An 18,340-nucleotide genomic window follows, 5' to 3' on the forward strand; every position below is an offset into this window, starting at 1 on the left:
TTTCTTCCCCTAAACGGGACCACCTTTGTGTTAGAGATGTTTTCTTTTAGGTACTTTTCTTCTGACTACTTAGTGGGAGCATCTGTGTTTCTCTATAAGCCCAACTGGGTAAGATCGAAAAGTACCACATCGTCAGCATACATTAACACATGTATGCTTACAAATGCTACTATGGAAGGGAAATTCTTTAAATTTAGAAACCTCCCTAGAAACTGGCTTAAAATAGCGAGAACAGGAGGGAGGCTTATAAGCAACCCTGCTTTAGGCCGTTCAACTGTATCATGTTAGTCAAACCTATGTCACCTCCCATCTGGACTTTACACCATGTTGAGGTGTGGAGGGCAACTATCAACCTCAGAAATGCATCAGGTATCCCCATTTTCTTTAGTTTTCTCTGAAGAAGGGGTCTGTCAACCCTGTCAAATGCTTTAGAGAAATCGTCAAAAAGACTGTATACTACTTGTGATTTGGTTAATACATACTTATCAATGATTGTCTGTAAAATACCTATATTATCAACACAGGGTGGTTGGGCTGAAAGCTCGCTTGAAACATTAGGATTATATCCCTGGAGGAAATACAATCTTTTAGATGGTCGAGGATACTTGCTGCAAGATATTTCCCTGAAGCGTCCAGGAGTGCGATTTGGCAGTAATTCCCGGGATTCAGACAAGTGCCTTTATTTAGTATTGGGATGATGATACTTCCTGTCCGTGAGTAGATAATTTGGCCAGTGTCATAACAGTGAAGAAACAGGGGTGCCAAAAACATATTCCAATTCACCGGATTACTTTGAAATGTTTTTACTGGTATCATGTCTAGATCCATAGCTGCTGAGGTCCTAGACTTCTTGATATAAGGCTTTATTTGCTTGTCTGAGGGAGTTAATAGCTGAGAAGTTCCATCAAGAGGCCTTATGTTACATATTTTGCTGCTGTTGTGCTGAACTGTGTTTGTTTTGTAGAGATTGAGTAGATACCTTTCCCAGTCCTTCTGTGATACTGGTGTGGTTTTTACCGGTTTAAGACTTCCAGTTCCTTTAGCAATGAGGCGCCAAATTTGGTTGGTGTTTTTTTGAGTGGCTGCCATATGTAATTCTATGCAGGTTTTATCTGAGGCGACGCCGTTTTTTTCTTGTTAATCCTTTGCAGTTTTTTTTTCAAGAGAGCTATTTCTAATTTCTTAGGGCCTGAGCAGTTGATAAATTGTGTCTAATTAGCAGTTTTTTTGTTTTTTAAATGTCCCCCCCAAGAGATCTTTTAGTCTTGAATGGTGGATTATGAGAAGAGACCTTCTTTTGTAGTAGGTTTATTATGGATATGAGGGTTTGCTAAAAATGCTTAATTAGGCTGATGTTGGTATTTGGTAACCAGAGCGGTCAAGTGAATATTTCTTTGTATGTTTTTCTTATACTGGCCATGTCCCAGATTATTTGATCCCGCTTTGAGTCTACTACGGTCTCACCAGTCATCTGAGACAGCATCCATAGAGAGATGGAGAAATGATTTAAGTTGAGGTTCAGATGGGTTAATGCATGGTCACTCTCATGTGAGAAATGAGTGCTGAGATAGTTACATTTTTGGAATAGAGCCGGACTGAATATTATTTCGCCTAATATAGAGCTACCATGGACTCCCCTTCTTGTGTCGCTTGCAGGTACATCGCCTTTTAATCTACCATTTAGGATCGCACCATGGATTTCGTTAGCTAGCTCCAGTAGGATTTTCCCACGTTTGTCTGCCTTTATGTTGTCAGGGAAAATAGGGATTGGTATTGACCATGCATCTTCAGCATCTCTGTTTCTACAGGATTTTATTGAGTGATTAGAGATTTTTGCTTTGAAGTGTCTTGTTATGATGACTTGGTACTTTCCACATGCTTCTAATGTTAATTCAATCTGATTAAATATTTTTCTAAGCATGGGGTTGAATTCAGAACCTGGTGGGAGATAGAGATTAAAGAGAAATATAGGTAGAGTCACCCTGGAACTTTCTTTTCGGGTATTTATCTTTATGTATTGCTGCCAGATGAATTCTTTCAAAATTCCACTTTATTTCTTCCGTCAGTAGGATCAGAGACCTTCTTTTGCATGACCTCAACTTACTCTTGTTGCAGGGATTTCAAATGTAAAGTAATCGTTTTGATTTTGAGTTTCAGAGAGGCCAGGTTTCCTGGAGGCAGAAAATTGCTGGGGAGTTTTTCAAAATATACAGTAATTTTTGCAGTTCCAGACCTGCAAGATTCCATGAGAGAATTCAATGCTTTATGCAGATTCATCAGGGCCAAGCTTTTTTTGCCACAGCACCATATATTGGCAACACGCTCCGTGTTGCCAGGGCGATAAAAGCGACTATAGAAGCGCTGCCTTGCTTGAAAGGGCTTCACACAAGGAAACTTGTTTTTGCTCTCGAACCTCTTAGCTGGTAGGCTACACCGTGGCTTACAGACGTTTTTTAGATTGATGTGTCCAATATATGGTGCTGTGGCAAAAAAAGCTTGGCCCTGATGAATCTGCATAAAGCATTGAAGCAGTGAAACATGTTGGCATCCAGCAGTGGTATGCATATATAGCAACCTATACTGTTTTTTAGTTTGACTGGGTTCACTGAGCAAAAGAATAAAGTTGTGGTCTATTGAGTGAATCCCTTCAATTTTAACCTGTTTTTCCACGCTGTGAGGTGGGACACATCTTTGCACTTCACATTTTACACCTTTATCACTCACTTTTTCCTTTGGACACTTCTTTGTTTGGGCGTTATGACCGCCGATGATGATAACAATGGGCTCATCTGGTGAGTACCTATCAGTGGCCCGCTTGGTGGTACGCCCGTGAGGGTTCATCTCGCCCTTTTCACATTTTTTCACATATATCTATGTATGACTCGGACTGAAATAATTGAAAGAGTTTAGCTAATGAGTCCTTAAGAGTCTAAAAAACTGTCAACAAAGTATGGGAAAAGGTTTTTATGGTATACATATATATATACTACTGAATTGAGTACTATGAGGGTTATGTAGAATACTACAAACCCTCAAGTGGACTATAATAAGGGAATACGATAAAATTAGGATCTCCGGAGTCCTAGGATCCTGGTCTTTTTGTGTTTAAACTCTTTGAGTGGAGGGCTGCCAGGGTTCCTTTCCCCTCTGTAGCTCCATTGTGAATGTATGCTATGGTTTATACCTGTCTTTCACCCTCTGTTATACAAATTGTTAATTTGTCCACTTTGGGTTCTGTGAAACGTTCTGTAAAATTACTTTGGTCAAAGAACGGGTGGACTTGACGAGCCTCCGTTTTTAAAGCTGTTGATTCCTTTGGAGGAGCCAATGAAATCTTTTGCATGACTCCAATCACACCGAATCTGTACCTATGGAAAGTTTCACTTTTGTTTAGGATAATTGCAGATATCACACCATACCAACATTTGACTTGCCTTCTAGAGACCTCAGGCCTATCCGAAAAGGATACCAATTTTAATTCAGAAGATGATAGAGATTGGAGGGAAGGAAGTGAATGAATGAGATGAAGTACCCTTTTTTGATTAAGGGGGTCATTTGCTACAGGAAATTGGTCGGATAGGTCAAGGGTTACAAATATGTTCTGAGTTTGCCTTTTTCCTACTGTCACAGCCTTGGAGTCAGGGGGGAGGACAACCTGCTCAGGGTAACTTGTATTCTGATAAGTGCTTTTAGTTGTAAAATCGGCAGCCAAAGGATTTAGTTGTATTGATAGCGCTGCGAATGTTGGTGGGGGAGGAGTTCCCCTTCGCGCTGGTGCTGTCAGTGCTAGCTAGTATATCATTGAATGGCTTTTTTCCTTCTTTTTGGTCGCCAGGGGCTAACTGTTCACTTTGTGAGAATTTTGTTTTGTGGTGCTTTGCCTTTGTAATTGTGCTGTTACTCCTTTTCCTTCTCTTTTTTTTACTCTTCATTGGTACTTTTGCAGTTTTTCTGGACTTAGTCTTTTTAGGGAATACCTCCCTGGTTTTTCGAGTTTTTGAGAATGGTGACAAGTGTCATTGAAGAGACTGTTGTGGAGGATGTTGCTGAGGGCTTTGTGTAAGCGCAGGCTCTATTTTACAACCACAGATTAGATAATACGTTGAAGCTGTGATTGAGTCGAAGCCCTTCTTTGGGTCCTCAATTAGCTTTGTAAGGATAATTTGTATCAGCTTCATCTCTATTTTTATTTTGAGATGTATTACTTTTGCTGTTAGTTTGCATGCCTCTTGATTTTTTCAATTAGTTGTTTGTATATTTTCTTTCGGTTGAGATATGTTGTAAATCAATTGATGTGTCTTCTGACTTGTGTTTCATTTACATGTGGAAAGGTTTTGGTATTTTTGTGATCCAACTGGAATTGAAGGACGACCGATTGTGAGTCCAGAATGTGATTGCATGGTGTTGTAGATTATTCTAAAAGTTGCAGTATTGATTCCAGAACACTTTGTAGAGAAAGAGCAAATTGGCGATTATTGATCTATTCTTTTGATGATCTCGGAGATTATAGTATCGGGACATCGGGAGAAATGGACAGATTTCCATCTACATCTGAAGGATTACTAGGTGTGGTATTACCTAGTTGCAGCGTCACCTTTGGTGTTTTTCTAGCTGGAACTAAAGTGATCTGACTCCATTTTATATCTAGAATGGTAAAATCCATTGCAGAAGTGCGTGTTGTCACAATTGAAGGTGAAAATGATTGCTGTTGAGCTACTACGCCTGAGCCTAGAAGAATCTGCCCTTCGGAATCTTGGATCGTGTGTTTTCCCAGTGAGACTAAAGTATCACCTTAATTCCTGTGAGCTCCCTTTGGTCTTCTTGTGTAGAAGTGTCTTATTCCTTTTTTGAAGATGGTATCCAGAAGGGAAAAAACTCTGGAATTGTGTGTGATCCAAGAAGTGCCCGATATGCGCTGATCACCTTTTGCTTCTTCTCTTAGATTGCACTGTACCCAGTCTTTTCCCAAACACTATTTTGCTTCTCAATTTTTATAAAGCCATTGCGTTCACTGTAAATTGATGAAGGTAAGTCCAGGAAGATTCTAGCAATGGTTTTTTGATTTTCTACAGTTGGAGAAGGATATGGGGGCCTTTTTACATGAGCGGCTGGCTTTTTACCTTCCCTAGGTTCCACCATACAAGTAAAGTTAGGCTCAGCCTGCATAGTGGTCTCCCTGTATATCTAAGGGAATAGTTTTCAATTCAGTCTGAGGCAACAGGTGAGGCTCATCCAAAATGTACAGCTAGTGAGGCTACCCTCAACCAAGACAAGCCACACCATCCTAATGCCAGCCACTTCAGCCTACATGGGTAGGAGGCCGCTGCTCTAGCGTCACCTGTCTTTCTTTACTAGCTTTGCTCATTCAGTGGTTCCGGCCTCTACAGTGTCCTCTTTACTCTTGTTCATGTTCGCCACCCATTGGGTGAGGACTTGCTCCTTAATTTGCTAGTCGTAGCATGGTGCGAGGGTCTGATTGATGATGAGACTGCGGTGTATCTTGCTGCCTGGTTCTTTTTTCCTCTGTCCATGAGTAGTATGTATCAGCTGACTCTGCTGAGGTGCAGGCAGCCGAAGGCAGCGGTAGCAGCCGACAGCAGCAGCTACAGTTCCACCATTCGTCTCCTACCCAATGTTGTCAGCACCCGGCCAAAGAGGGCTGTTCGCTGGCAGGCAGGGGGGGGCTGGCATTATAGCAGGTATCAGGCTGAGAAAGAACGGGGACCTGGACCAGACCAGCCGGTCCGAACGCGATCAGAGGGTCCTGGGGGCCAGAAGTTCCAGTAAGCGTTACTCTTGCTTTGGGGGCACTAATACCAAATGGCTTCTTCCTCGTACCAGCTGATCTGAAGATAGTTACACTATAATATGTGTTTTTGTGTAGCACATCTCCCACATAGGAGAGTGTGGCATCTATGGTAGTCACTCACAGAACTACAGAGGTTCTACAACTTTCTCTTCTGTCTGAGGAAATGAAAGCCAATTTCCCTATAAAAATCATTGAACATTGACCATCTGATTCTAATTCTGAGCCTATTTTGCCTATTAACAAGGCATATTGGACCCCAGAGTGGCAGCTTGGTCTAAGTCCTATTGTCTTAGCTGCCCCCTTGGCAGACATCACACATCAGCTTCTGGAGACCTTAAGCTTCTAATATAATGCTCATCACCAGAAGATTTACTAGTAGTGGCTTCTGCATGTAGCCTTTACCCTAATTCCTTCACTTCTTTTTCCTCAGATAGCGATTAGAGGTGCACTGATGCCATGGGTAAAAAAGTTTTTTTCTTTAGGCAGTTTGGCACTGTGCTCCATGAATGCTTCACGGCTGCTAGCATGCTATTGCTGTGCTCTTTGGAATATGGCACAGGAGGTTATGTCCTTTTTACCAGCAAATCAGTGATCCATCTTTTTGCAGTGTGTTTAAGATGGTCAGGACACAGCCAAGAAATCTTGCATTCTGTTCTGGTTTCCAGTGATTTGGGTACCCCTGGAATGGGAGCCAGTGCTAAATTCACAGACATGCCTGGATGTGCTCTACAGGTTTTTCCAAAGCCTTCCGAAATTCCTTTGTTGAGAATGCTGGTATTTCTGTGAAAAGGTTCAAGCTAATTCATGTTACAGAACATCTGCCTGGTTTGTCACCCTAGTGCTTTATTTCCACCAGCAGTATAAGTAGTTTTGGGGGCACGGTAGGGGCAACTTTGTCTGTCATTGACAACTATCACAGCCTATTCAATACTCCGTGAAGAACATTTGCAGCCATCAGGGACAGAGATGTTGCAAAGTGTATGGGGCAACAGCATCAGTTCTCTTCCTACCCCTCTTCTCCTAGTACTGCACCAAAACAGCTTTAATTAACTCTTGTGCAAAAATAAGTGTCTAATATGATGTAAAGTCTGTAATTTTCTGAATCTCTGTTGTTCAATTACTTCAGACCAATGGTTGTTGCAAATTGTCCGATTTGGTTATGCCCACTCATGAAGCTGGTGTCTGAAGCAGAAGATGGACTAGGGTAATATTTCCATTACTTCAGGACCTGAAGAAGGACACAGATCTTCAGTTAATTCTGACACTCAGGATGTTGAACTCATTCCTCTAGAAGGAGAAATTCAAAATGATGACCCTTGCTCAAGGCATGTTGACAATGAACTGCGAGGACTGGACAGCTGTATCTTTGGATTTGACAGCTGCATACTTTCATCTACTGGACTTACAGTCTCACAGGAAATACCTGGTTTTTGTAGTGGTTTGCAGTAAGTACTAATTTGCGGCCCTTCCAATTGGCCTTACATAGGTTCTGTGTGTCTTTTTAGAAATTCCTGTAGTAGTTATGGCCCATCTTGCAAATACAGGGATATGCTGTTCATGTACCTCGATGGCTGGCTGTTGAAGATGGGCTCATCCCAGATAGTTTCTGACCACCACAGAGCAAAATGCCACTGTTGTTAAACCTGGGGTGCTCTATTCCAGAGTTTAAATATCACTTCCAAATCATGAACATGCTCCTCCTCATTGTGGCCATCATAGTTGTGGTTGTCTTGAAAGCCATGCAATGAGACTGAAATATACAGGCCATGATGAAGATGTTTTGAGTGAAAGCTGTTCTTCCAGCACCAACACTTTTGAGGCTGCTGGTTCTGTAATAATCCACTGCATCCTGTTGGTGCCCTTCACTGGATGACACATGCAGGCTCTCTAGTAGAGCTTGTGCTTTCAACATTGAGGGTGCAATTCAGACAAGATCTGCATTTCTGAGGAAGATCTGGTGGTGCTGCAGTTATGAATGACAGACAACAATCGAACTTACAGCACCATATTCTGTCTTCCTCGATCAGTTGGTATAGTGGAATGGTGATAACTGATACATAATCCTTTATCTGTATGGGGCCATCTAGGAAGGGTGAAAACCAGGTCAGTGGTCAACATTGAAGCAGCACTGCCTCATAAATCTTTTGGAGCTGCATGCCATAAGGTTGGCCCTAAATGTCTATCTACTGTCAATCAGTGGCAAGTAGATTTAAGTACTCATCGAAAACACACTGCAATGGGCCCAATACTCTCTGTTTGGAAGCACTGATGTTGTCGCTCAGGCTAGTGCTCAATCCGATCTCACTGTCTGAGTCTTCTAGCAGAGTTCCTCAACATCACAGCAAACAATATCAGCAAGCCTCAACATGCTGACCACAAATTACTTCCATGACTCTGCACTCAGGGGTAGTTCATGGGGTCTCTGTTGAGTGGGGCATGCCAATATTGGACCTGCATTCCACTTATAAAATTGCTAATCATACCACCTTTTGCACCCTTAAACTTCCTCTTTCAGGATCCTTTGAAGAGACATTTTATCTTTGGTGGGACTGTTCCCTTCTGTACGCATTTCCACCACTGTCATTGATCCACCGTCTTCTGAGGAGAGTGAAGCAGGACCAAGCACAGCTCATTCTATTGCCCCTAAATTGGTCTTGGATTGTCTGATGTTCTAATCTCATGATCCTGAACATCTGCCCTATTCTGAGCCGTTACCTACAGAAGTACCTACAATTTCAAAAACAGAGAAAGATTATTTCATCCAAACCTCCACAACCTGTACCTTCATACTTGGAGATTGAGAGGGACCAATTGAGATGCTTTGACATCCTTGCTGAGGTGGTGGATGTCATTCTGAATTTGTGCTTTCCTTCCACCACATCTATGTACTTACTTAGAATGTTGGGCTTGCTTAGACTCCTAGTGGGCAGAGGGGCGGGTTGACATTATACTGGCACAGTAGTACGAGGTACTATTGTTTGTGTTTGACCTAGCAAAGGTTTTGCTTTGGGCACCGGTAAAAGTTACAAGTTATGTACAGTCCTGCCAGCCTTACTTCAATTTTATGATTAGCCTTCTTTATTAAAAGTGCCTGTTGTGAAACATTCTTCCAAAGGGATTGTTGCATATTTTGCACTACTCCTTTTATTATGGTACATTTGGTCATGATCTTCCTGATGTGTGCGACTGTTGAACGGCAATATCAATCCCCTCTTCAGCTTTTTGCACTGAAAAATGTGTTCCTCATTGTGATCAAGTCTGTGTGCCACTTTCAAGCTTCAGGCTTTGTTAGTTCACTTGCCATATGTGACCATATGCCAGATTTACAAAGCCATTTTGTACATGGACCAAATCACAGGCTATGCAACTGGAAATGAATGTACTAAACCCATTTTCAATTTGATAACAGGCTACTGAATTGCGAAATGGGGTTGAAAACCTTTTATTATAAAACAAAGTTCAGCTGGCACTGCTATGTGCCCCGTGTCTAGGGCAGGCCGGGAGGGGCCATTGTCTTTGACAATAGCAGACTGAGCAGGGAGGAGGAATGTGGCACATCATCAGTGCACATGTTGGTTTGGCAGCCATCTAAGGCCGGCCAAAAAGACATGCAGGCTTGGGTTTCTCCAACTCAGCTGTATTGTACAGCCGCCTTGGAGAAACACCACAGGCTCCCAGGCACTGTCTAAGTGGTAAACCAGGCCGTTAAGACCAATCCTGGCGTGGCTTTCATGCTAGGTATAGCATGAGAGTAATGCTGGAATAGGTGGGGAGTCTAGGAGCTTTGTGCAGTGCATGCAAGGAGGAAGCTAGAGCATGGCATACCCCCCCCCCCCCCCCCTTACCCCTACCACTTGGTTTCGGTAGCACCCGCTACTGAAAAAATGTTATTTGGAAGAGGCATGTTTAGGGCATCCCTTTTGAATGAATTTTTTTTTACAGTATGTTTCAATGCTTTGCGACCGAAATCTGGTCACAAAACAATGAAAAGTTACTGTCTACAGAGGTGAGGTAGTAGCACATTCACAAAAGGCGATTGGTCCCTTTGAGACCCCTTCTTCTTTGTGAATTAAAAAAACAACTTTATTAGGAAGTACACATTGGTACAGGTGGACACTTACAACTCTCAAACAAACGTAAAAAAAACTTGAATCTTTCTTTTTGAACATCACCTTTTTTCGGAAAATGGCATGCATTTACAAAAAATGTTTATTTAAACGCGAATCACTGATGAGCATGCCACTATACAGGTGATGGTTGCAATTTATGACCTACCTCATGAATATTGATGAGGTAGTTAGGATTGCGACCCACTATGAATTGGAATTTTATGAACTGACCTATTTGTATATAGGTCAGTTTGATAAATTATTTTCCATTAGCAAACTCTCATTTGTGACCACGTTTTGCAAATGGAAATTTCAGACATCAGGGTCCTTCTTCCCAGACATGCTGGTTTTTCGAACGCATGTCCTTTTTTCTAAAAGTGGTGTCATACTTTTATTTATGGTGGTTCAAATGACTCTTCCTGTGTGTTTTTTCCTTCACATCCATCTAAATAGTAGAAACCATTATACCGGTTGTGCCACGCATACCATTAGCTTCTATACTGTTAGGACTGGGAGCACCACATTGAGGATCAGCTGTTCACTGGATTTGCCAGTGCGAAGAAAACAAAAGTGATCCAAAAACAAACTTTGTCCTGGTGTATTGTCTTCTGTTTCAGATGTCTTATGCCCTAGCCAAAAACGATACTCCTTGAAGGCCTTCAGGCTCATTCCACGAGAACAAATGATGCTCCTGTGGCTCGGTCTTGGGGTATTGGAGCATCCGGTTATGGACTTGTCAAGCTGCTGCATGGATTTCTGTCCATGCTTTCACCAAGCACTACTGCATTGATTTTTAGATGCAAGGGGGTCTGTTTGTCCTTTTCATTCTGCAGGACTTCCTATAATAGATCAACTCATACCCCCTGCTCTTATGGTGTGGATTATCTTAGTACAGATTCAAAACATGAAGAAACTAAAGGTCGAGATATCCATTAAAAAAATATGTTACTTATGTTAAGTAACATTCTCCCTAGAGCATCCTGTATCATGCCTCTCTACCCGATTCCTAGTAGTGTGGAGTGCAATCTTTGGGGTTAATAAAATCCGAAGCTAGATTTTTCTCACACCTGTTTAACAACAATTATTGTTAGACTCATCTCTGCTTCAGACGTAGTTGAAAATGGAAGAGAAAGTATGTAAGTGCTCAGAGGTGACGTCTATATATGGCTTGATGTCCTTGTGTCCAGGGTGGAATGGGGTCTTAATAGACGTTGAGAGCGCCACATACCAGAAATAGGATCTGTGGAGCTTTTCCAGATCCAGCCTGGCACCTGGAAGATTTCACAATGTGAGGAATCTTTAAGTAGACAGAGTATGCACTTGAAAGAGTTGCCAAAGGTAAGGTATTCATTGGTCACTTTAACTATCTCTCTCTCTCTACATTGTCGCTTAGTTTTTGCCACTTCTCTCCCTCTCTCTCCATTTTCTTTTACATATCTCTACCTCACGCTCAAGCCATACATAACTCTACTTTCTTCCCTACATACCTCTTTCTTTTTATACCTCTCTCTAGCCTTCTCTCTTGCTGACTCAGGTTTCTCTATACATGTTGTACCCTTATCTATCGCTCTGCTTCCCTCTGAACTATACTCCACCACTCTCATTGTACCGATCTCTTTACATCTCTGTCCATCTCCTGCCTCCCACACACTTCTATTACCCTGCAGAGTCGGAGGTTGCTGTCTAGCGAAAGAAGTCTACACATAGGAAAGACTGAGAGTAGGGACAAGGTAGGCGAAGAGAATTAAGAAGAACATTATCACATTGTGACTTATGGTATGGTGAAAGTCCCCATACCACTGCTCTGATTTTCAGTGTTGCAACGAGAATGCCAGCTGTGAAGGGGGGCGTTTACTTGAAAGTACGAATATCCAGAAATTAAAACTACAATTTCAAGCACTAGGTACTTATGTATTATGTTATCATTATGTACTAGTCCACTAAATACACATCAAGTTATTCTTTACCTTCTGTTTTCAACAAGAATGTAGAGGAATAGGCTGTTTAGATGCCGAATCCCACTTAAAATACTATTTTGGCAAGACACAAACTCTGAATCAAAGTGCAAAAATAAGTTTATCATGCTTGATCAAAGTTTCTTTTGGTACTGTGTGGCTAAGAGATGTCGGATAGCTTGAATTTTCAGCTGTTTCCATATTAACATGAATGACTTGGCAACATGCAGAAGTTTTCAGTTGTGGCTGGTATTGGGGCAAAGTGGCGATGAGGGGGTTCAAGACAAATAAACATACCAGAATCCCGCTGCATTGCCGCTCTTCTGACTCCACTGCAAGCACAGGCCCCCAGACTGCCCTGCAGCCAATTCTGACTTTGTTCTCGTAGCATGGAATCAGCATCAGGATTGGCCTGACCACCCTCGATTTGAGCTCACAGGGTGACTGGGAGCCTGTGCCAGCTGCCTCTAATCCGGCAACGCAGCTCAGGTTGGAGACATCTTCAGTGTGCATGACGTTTTGGCCTTCCTGAGAAGGCTGGCCAAACCATCATGCGCACTGACAACAGTGAACTTACCACTCCACCTGTACTTGACATCCCTTTGGCCCGCCACCTAGACTCCACAGTATGGAGAATAAAAACCAATAACAAACATGCTTTATTATCATTTTATTTTTCAAGTTTTGAAGATGCGGCTGCTGGCAGGGATAGTGACAGTCCTCAGCCAGAGGAGCCGCCTCTGGTGGTTTTTGCCATAAAGTATAGCAAAAGCAAAGCAAGCATTGGCAACTCCAATAGGTTAGTGCCCCGGTGTCACAGGCAGCCCTAATCGCTTTGCCAGTGCGTCTTTAGCTTTGTATCCTGATTAGCATCATTGTTTATGGACCATCTAAAAGTTATTGGTGAGCGTCCATGTGCATGTTGTCTCTGTCTATGTGTAGTAAGTCAAGTTGGTTGATGGCTTACACAACATTTCCTTTTCCCTTCTTCAGTGGATTGTCAATGGTCCGAATGGTCTCAATGGTCCCAATGTTCTGTCAGCTGTGGAAGTGGGTTGCAGACTTCCCAGAGGCACCAGAGGCGCTTGCGCCTGTATGACGGAGAGGATTGCCAGGGCCCTGCCACACGTCATCGTCCTTGCACTATGCTAGACTGCGGTGAGAAATATGTTCCCTTCTTATATCGTATGACTTCTTGCCATTTTTGATTTGTATTCATTACAGTGTCTCCGTTCTGCCATTTTACCTCACAAATCCAAAGATTCAAGGCACAAATTCTAGGCTACTGACCTTCAATTTCCCTTAAAAAGCAACAAGATGCTGAAATCAAAATTGCTGTCCTAAGAGACTGCACAATTATGTGACCTGTTTGTAAACCTTGGTGTAATTGCTGTTTCTTTGAATTAATTTAACACATCTTTTTTATAGATCATTGCGATTGTGCAAAGTATTGATTAGTCATTCCCTAAGCTAGTAGGGCTGCACTGCTCACAGAGCAGGGCAGGGGAGGAGAGGTTTGCCCACTCCAAGTGCGCATGACTCTTTGGCTGGCCGCCTCTGGCCAGCCAAACCGTCGTGCGCATTTTGCAAGTTCTCCACCAGGCTGCATTACAGCCTGGGTGTAGAACATGCCCAAGCTCCCATTCCCTGGCTGAGTGTCGAACCACGGCACTCACAACAATCACAACGCTGCATTGCAGCATTGTTCTTGACTATGGGGAGCCTAGGAGCCCGGGTACTTCCTGCATCCTGCCCTGGGATCCTGGAAGCAGGCGAAGAGGACCAAGAGGCGGCGCCACTGGCACACAAGTAGGTGCATCATTTTGTTTTCATTCCCTCCCCCCGGGACCCGCCCCACCCACCACCATTAAAAACCAGCTGCCACTGCTCAAATGGTGGGGACTGGACTTGTCAGGACAAGGTTTATCTGCCTTTCAGAAGTCATGGTTCTACAAGCTGTACACCTAGGCTGCTGGAAATGTCTGAACAGGAACAACGAAAACTGGAATACACAAAAGATTTCCTGAAGTACTCCCAAAAACCTGCAACATGCAGAGCCTAAGAAGGTATTTCTAGAATTCTCTAGATTTATATACATTGACTATGTGTATATTCCACTACAACAAAGGTCCACCCACTTTGAAATTGTGCGAGGGACCTTCAGAGTGGCCACGTATGAGACTACTCTGTCTCCGCTATGGCCAAAGTCCTCCGATGACCATGGGCATTAAAGGCCGTCAGAGAAATGGCTACACGTCCACACATCCACTTTAAATGGACAGACATGTAGACATTTTGTAATAAAACCTGATGGTAAGGAACAGTAAAACAATTATAATGCTCCCCCGCCATGGAGGAATCCTGCCATGGGGAGGGAAGCATAACTTTTTATCTTTTCAAAAAGAAAATCCTGCCTTGGCATTTTCTTTTTGGGAACAAAAAAGAATGCTGTTTGCTACAGTACTGTATCAGTCCAATGCTGCCCTATAGCAAACAGTCAAATGCATTGCCAAGAACCGCTGTGATAGTGGTTCCTGCCTGTGCCTTTATTCATTACCGTCTGCTTGGCAGTCATTTATAAATTAGGTAGGTGGCCTCTCCACCATGGGGACGGAGTTATTTACTCCATCTGTATGGCGGATCCACAGGCCGTCCGCCTACTAATAAATCAGCCTCTTTGTAATTTAGGCTACAGTGTACAACAAAGGCATTCCAGAGAAGACATGAATCAACAAATTTACTGCACAATATTATGCCAACATTGTCAATCTTGGTATTTTCTAAATGTAAACAATGCATATAAAGTTTAATAGGTAAGTGCATCACTGGCCAGGAGTCCAGTCTTTATGCCTGTGTTTTAGAAGTGCAAGTGCTTGGAGTCAGACATTTGTCGAAAATGTTGTGTTATCATAAATGGTAAAAGTGCATAATGGTATGCTGCCATCAGATGACTAATGGACATATTTCACAGGTTAATAATTGTGTTTTATATTTAGCCACGTGTCTAATGGTTCCTTTACAGATTATTTATTTGGCAGCATCAGCTCCCAGTGCTCACATTAGAAGTCAAAAGTTTTTGACTGAAAACAAAGATCACTCTGATTAAGATAATCAGAATCATGGCCTATGCACAAAAAGAAAGGCTAAATGCTTGCAAGATTCCTTGGGCCAGCTTATGGAGTCATCCATAGAAAATTATGACATATTGTTTGGAGCACCTGGGTGAATTGTTTGGTGCATTGTCCCACTGTACCTCACTTCTTGATGCTATCTTATTTGGAGGTGTTTGTGTAATTATGTGGTGCATGTGTTGTTTAGGTAAATGTCCCACCCTGCATCTCACCATGATACTGTAAAGCCAAGCACAGCAAGGCCTGCACTAGTTCACCAGCTGCAGTGATTAAGATTCTGTTGGCCGCATAACATACAATTACTATTTCCAGAAAAATGCCTTACAAAAGGCACAACTAAACTATAGGTAACGTGGATCAACGCTGGCCTCCTTATAATGCAATTGGATCAAAATGAGGCAAAGTGGTAACCAAATGAGGATTTTAAAGTTAAACTTTTGACACGAAAAGCTACTTGTGTTTAATAATGAGGGAGTAATGTGCACTGTAAAGATATTTGCTTCAAGGAACAAAATAGCATGTCGGGAACCTGACTTTCTCTGGGAAATTCCTTTTATATGTCAGAATCCAAATCCTTATCGAGCCTTCTGGGACACAAAGGCCACAAGAAGCTGATGCAGGTAACAGAGGATTTTAGTAACCTAGATGAACTTAGAGACTCATCTCAGTAACAGCATGAGCCGTGTGCGCACACCACTCTCCCTGCTATCTATATTTGAGTCTCTGTTTAAAGGAAATCTGAGACCAGATTTATCTGTGAAATAGAAGAGAGGACGATGGTCTGGATTAATGTTCTCTCTAATTATGTTCCTCTGTGTGCGGCAGTGTAAGGTCTCTGTGCGCTGCAGCCAAAGGTATGAGTGCCAAGAAACTGACTAGGCATGCAAGCTCAGCTACCATAATCGGTGGTGTTTGCCACCTGCAAAATTTTGTTTACTACCAGACAAAGAAAAGCAGAATTCAACCTACTAAGACATTATGGGGCAGGACATTCATCTTCAAAGAAAGCTGCAGAGTTTTAAGAATCTTCTTCAAGAATGTTATTTGAGGAGGCAGAAGCAGGGTTCCTTCAGCTGAGCTGAGTCACTACTCAGTCTATCAGGAAACAGAGGCTGCTCAAAAGATGAGTGTCTTTCCCTGTTTTTAACCCAGAGGCTGCTTCGGGGGAATTAAACTACTCTTGAACTCTAGTTGAATTCTTCACACTGGGTGAGGAGAAGAGCAGGACCTTTCCTGTCAGCAGAGCATGTGGAGGGGAAATTAGAGCACCATTTCTGTAGCTGAGAGACTCTGTGAATAAATGTTCATTCTGTCAGGAAATAGCCTCGTTCTTAAGAGTTAAGATAAATTCCCTTTCTTGGAGTGGAACGGCTGCTCTGTGTATTTGATTTTTTTTTAATTGCTGCTGTACTCTTCTACGTAACATGGAAATTACTATCAGCAGAGAGTATAGAGGGAACTTGGCAAGGGAAAGCTGTGTGACAATTCTGATACTCTGTTTTTCAGAACCCCCTGTTTGAAAGCATACAGTCAAAATGTTTAGAATCTCAGAAATCTGTGAACAATGTACTCATTCTGTCAGGAAACACAGACTGATTCTGAAGAGTTAAGTGGAATTCTCTTTCTTGCAGTGGAAAGGCTGCTGTGCGTTTTTTAATTACTGTTGCCCTTCTCACAGGGTGCAGGAGCAGCATATGAGAACTATCAACCCTGAGGTGTTTCTCTACATTTAGCAGCCTATACTCTGCTATAACAATTAAGTAGGCAAGGGAATTACTATCAGCAAAGGGTGCAGAGCAAACTTAGATGAACAGGGTAAAGCTGTGTGACATTTCTGATACACTGTTTTTCAGTAATCCCTGTTTGAAAACATGCAGCCATAATTTTGGGGAATTCCAGAAGCCTTTCCACATCTAAATTTGTGTTTGCGTTTATAGTGTTACTACCGAACTGCTTTGCGAGGTGACTGGATGGCATATTTGGTTAGTAGGCTCTACTTATTTCTTGCCTTTTTTAACATTGAAGTATAACAGTATGGCAAGTGGCAAACCTAATAGAAAGCCTTTGTTTACACAAGTAGTAGGGAACACTCTATCTTTGGGCACTTCTACTAGTCCCACAAGACAATGCTTCTATGGTCCTTTTTTAAAAAGAGATATCTGCTGTGGAGCAACAGTTGGGATCTATGGTGGTCAAACTTTAAGATCTCGCGACAGAAATTAAATCAATAAGGATGGACCTAAACTCTTTCCATACTAAAGTAGAAACTCTATCTAAACAAACCACCCTTTTGGAAGAAAGATTAGATAATGCAGAGTATTGGGGTCAAGATACGATGCATTTAAAACAAAAAGTAATGGATTTGGAAGACAGGGCCCAAAGAAATAACTTTTGTTTTTACGGAATTCTAGAAAATATGAAAAATTATTTGAAGAGCTTGCTACTTACTTTATTACCACGTCTACTGAACATATCTTTTGAGCATCACATTCAGTTGCAGAGAGCCCACAGGATTCGGTCAAGAACTTCAACTTCAAACCTTTAATATAGACCGTGTCTTCTGCGTCATGAACAGGTCAGTCAAATACTACCAGCTGCTCATAAACATGGTCCTTACGATTTGGAAGGCGATAAAGTATTTTTGGCTGCAGACTACTGCACTGAAATCAATGCCAAACGAAAATCATTCCTGCAGCTTAGGTTAAGACTTCAGAAATGGGATGTCAAATATGGTATTTTAGAACCTGCTTCAATGTGGCTCACAATGGATGGGAAATCAAGGAATTACACAGAGCCTGAGGAACTGGTATGCTTCCTGGACAGTTTAGAGGACCATGATGTGGACTTAGCACTACGACCACTGACTGAAACAACTATCAACAGTCAACTTCAATTACAAAATGATCCTCAAAGCCACCATACTGGTAGATTATTCATCTGTAGTTTTAAGAAACAGTCTGACAGAGATAAAGTTGTCTGAAGTGTAGAAGTACTCACTCAGAATAAAAACAGAGACAAATCGAGATCACCTCTAAAGTCATCCACGTCTTTTGGTAAAGTAATTGATTATAAACTTTCCACTGTTGCTTCTTCCAGCTACATGAGTATATATAAATGTTATGTATTGATATAATGTTTTTACTATTTTAGTGCAGATATTACCTCTGATGGATATGATTAATTTCCTTTTCTCCTACATTGTTGTTCAATACACCATGTATATCTCATACTGTATTTGAATATTCACTGGTTTAGGACCACCTGGCATTGGTACTCAATCATAAGAGATGACATCAAGCATGTCAAAAGATTATCCTCTCGGGGACGGTAATGGAT

General features: G+C 42.0%; 1 protein-coding gene across 1 annotated transcript in view; it reads left to right on the forward strand.

The window, feature by feature from the left end:
• Positions 1–18,340, forward strand: part of LOC144784018 (SCO-spondin-like) — a 1,726,865-nt gene that overhangs the window by 1,627,241 nt on the left and 81,284 nt on the right. The window contains exon 117 of the mRNA XM_078662721.1: positions 12,867–13,031. Within this exon, the coding sequence (XP_078518847.1) occupies positions 12,867–13,031 (165 nt within the window). The remainder of the gene's footprint in view (positions 1–12,866; positions 13,032–18,340) is intronic.

Source organism: Lissotriton helveticus, chromosome 10 (genome assembly GCF_964261635.1).
Source record: "Lissotriton helveticus chromosome 10, aLisHel1.1, whole genome shotgun sequence".
Lineage (NCBI taxonomy): Eukaryota > Metazoa > Chordata > Amphibia > Caudata > Salamandridae > Lissotriton > Lissotriton helveticus.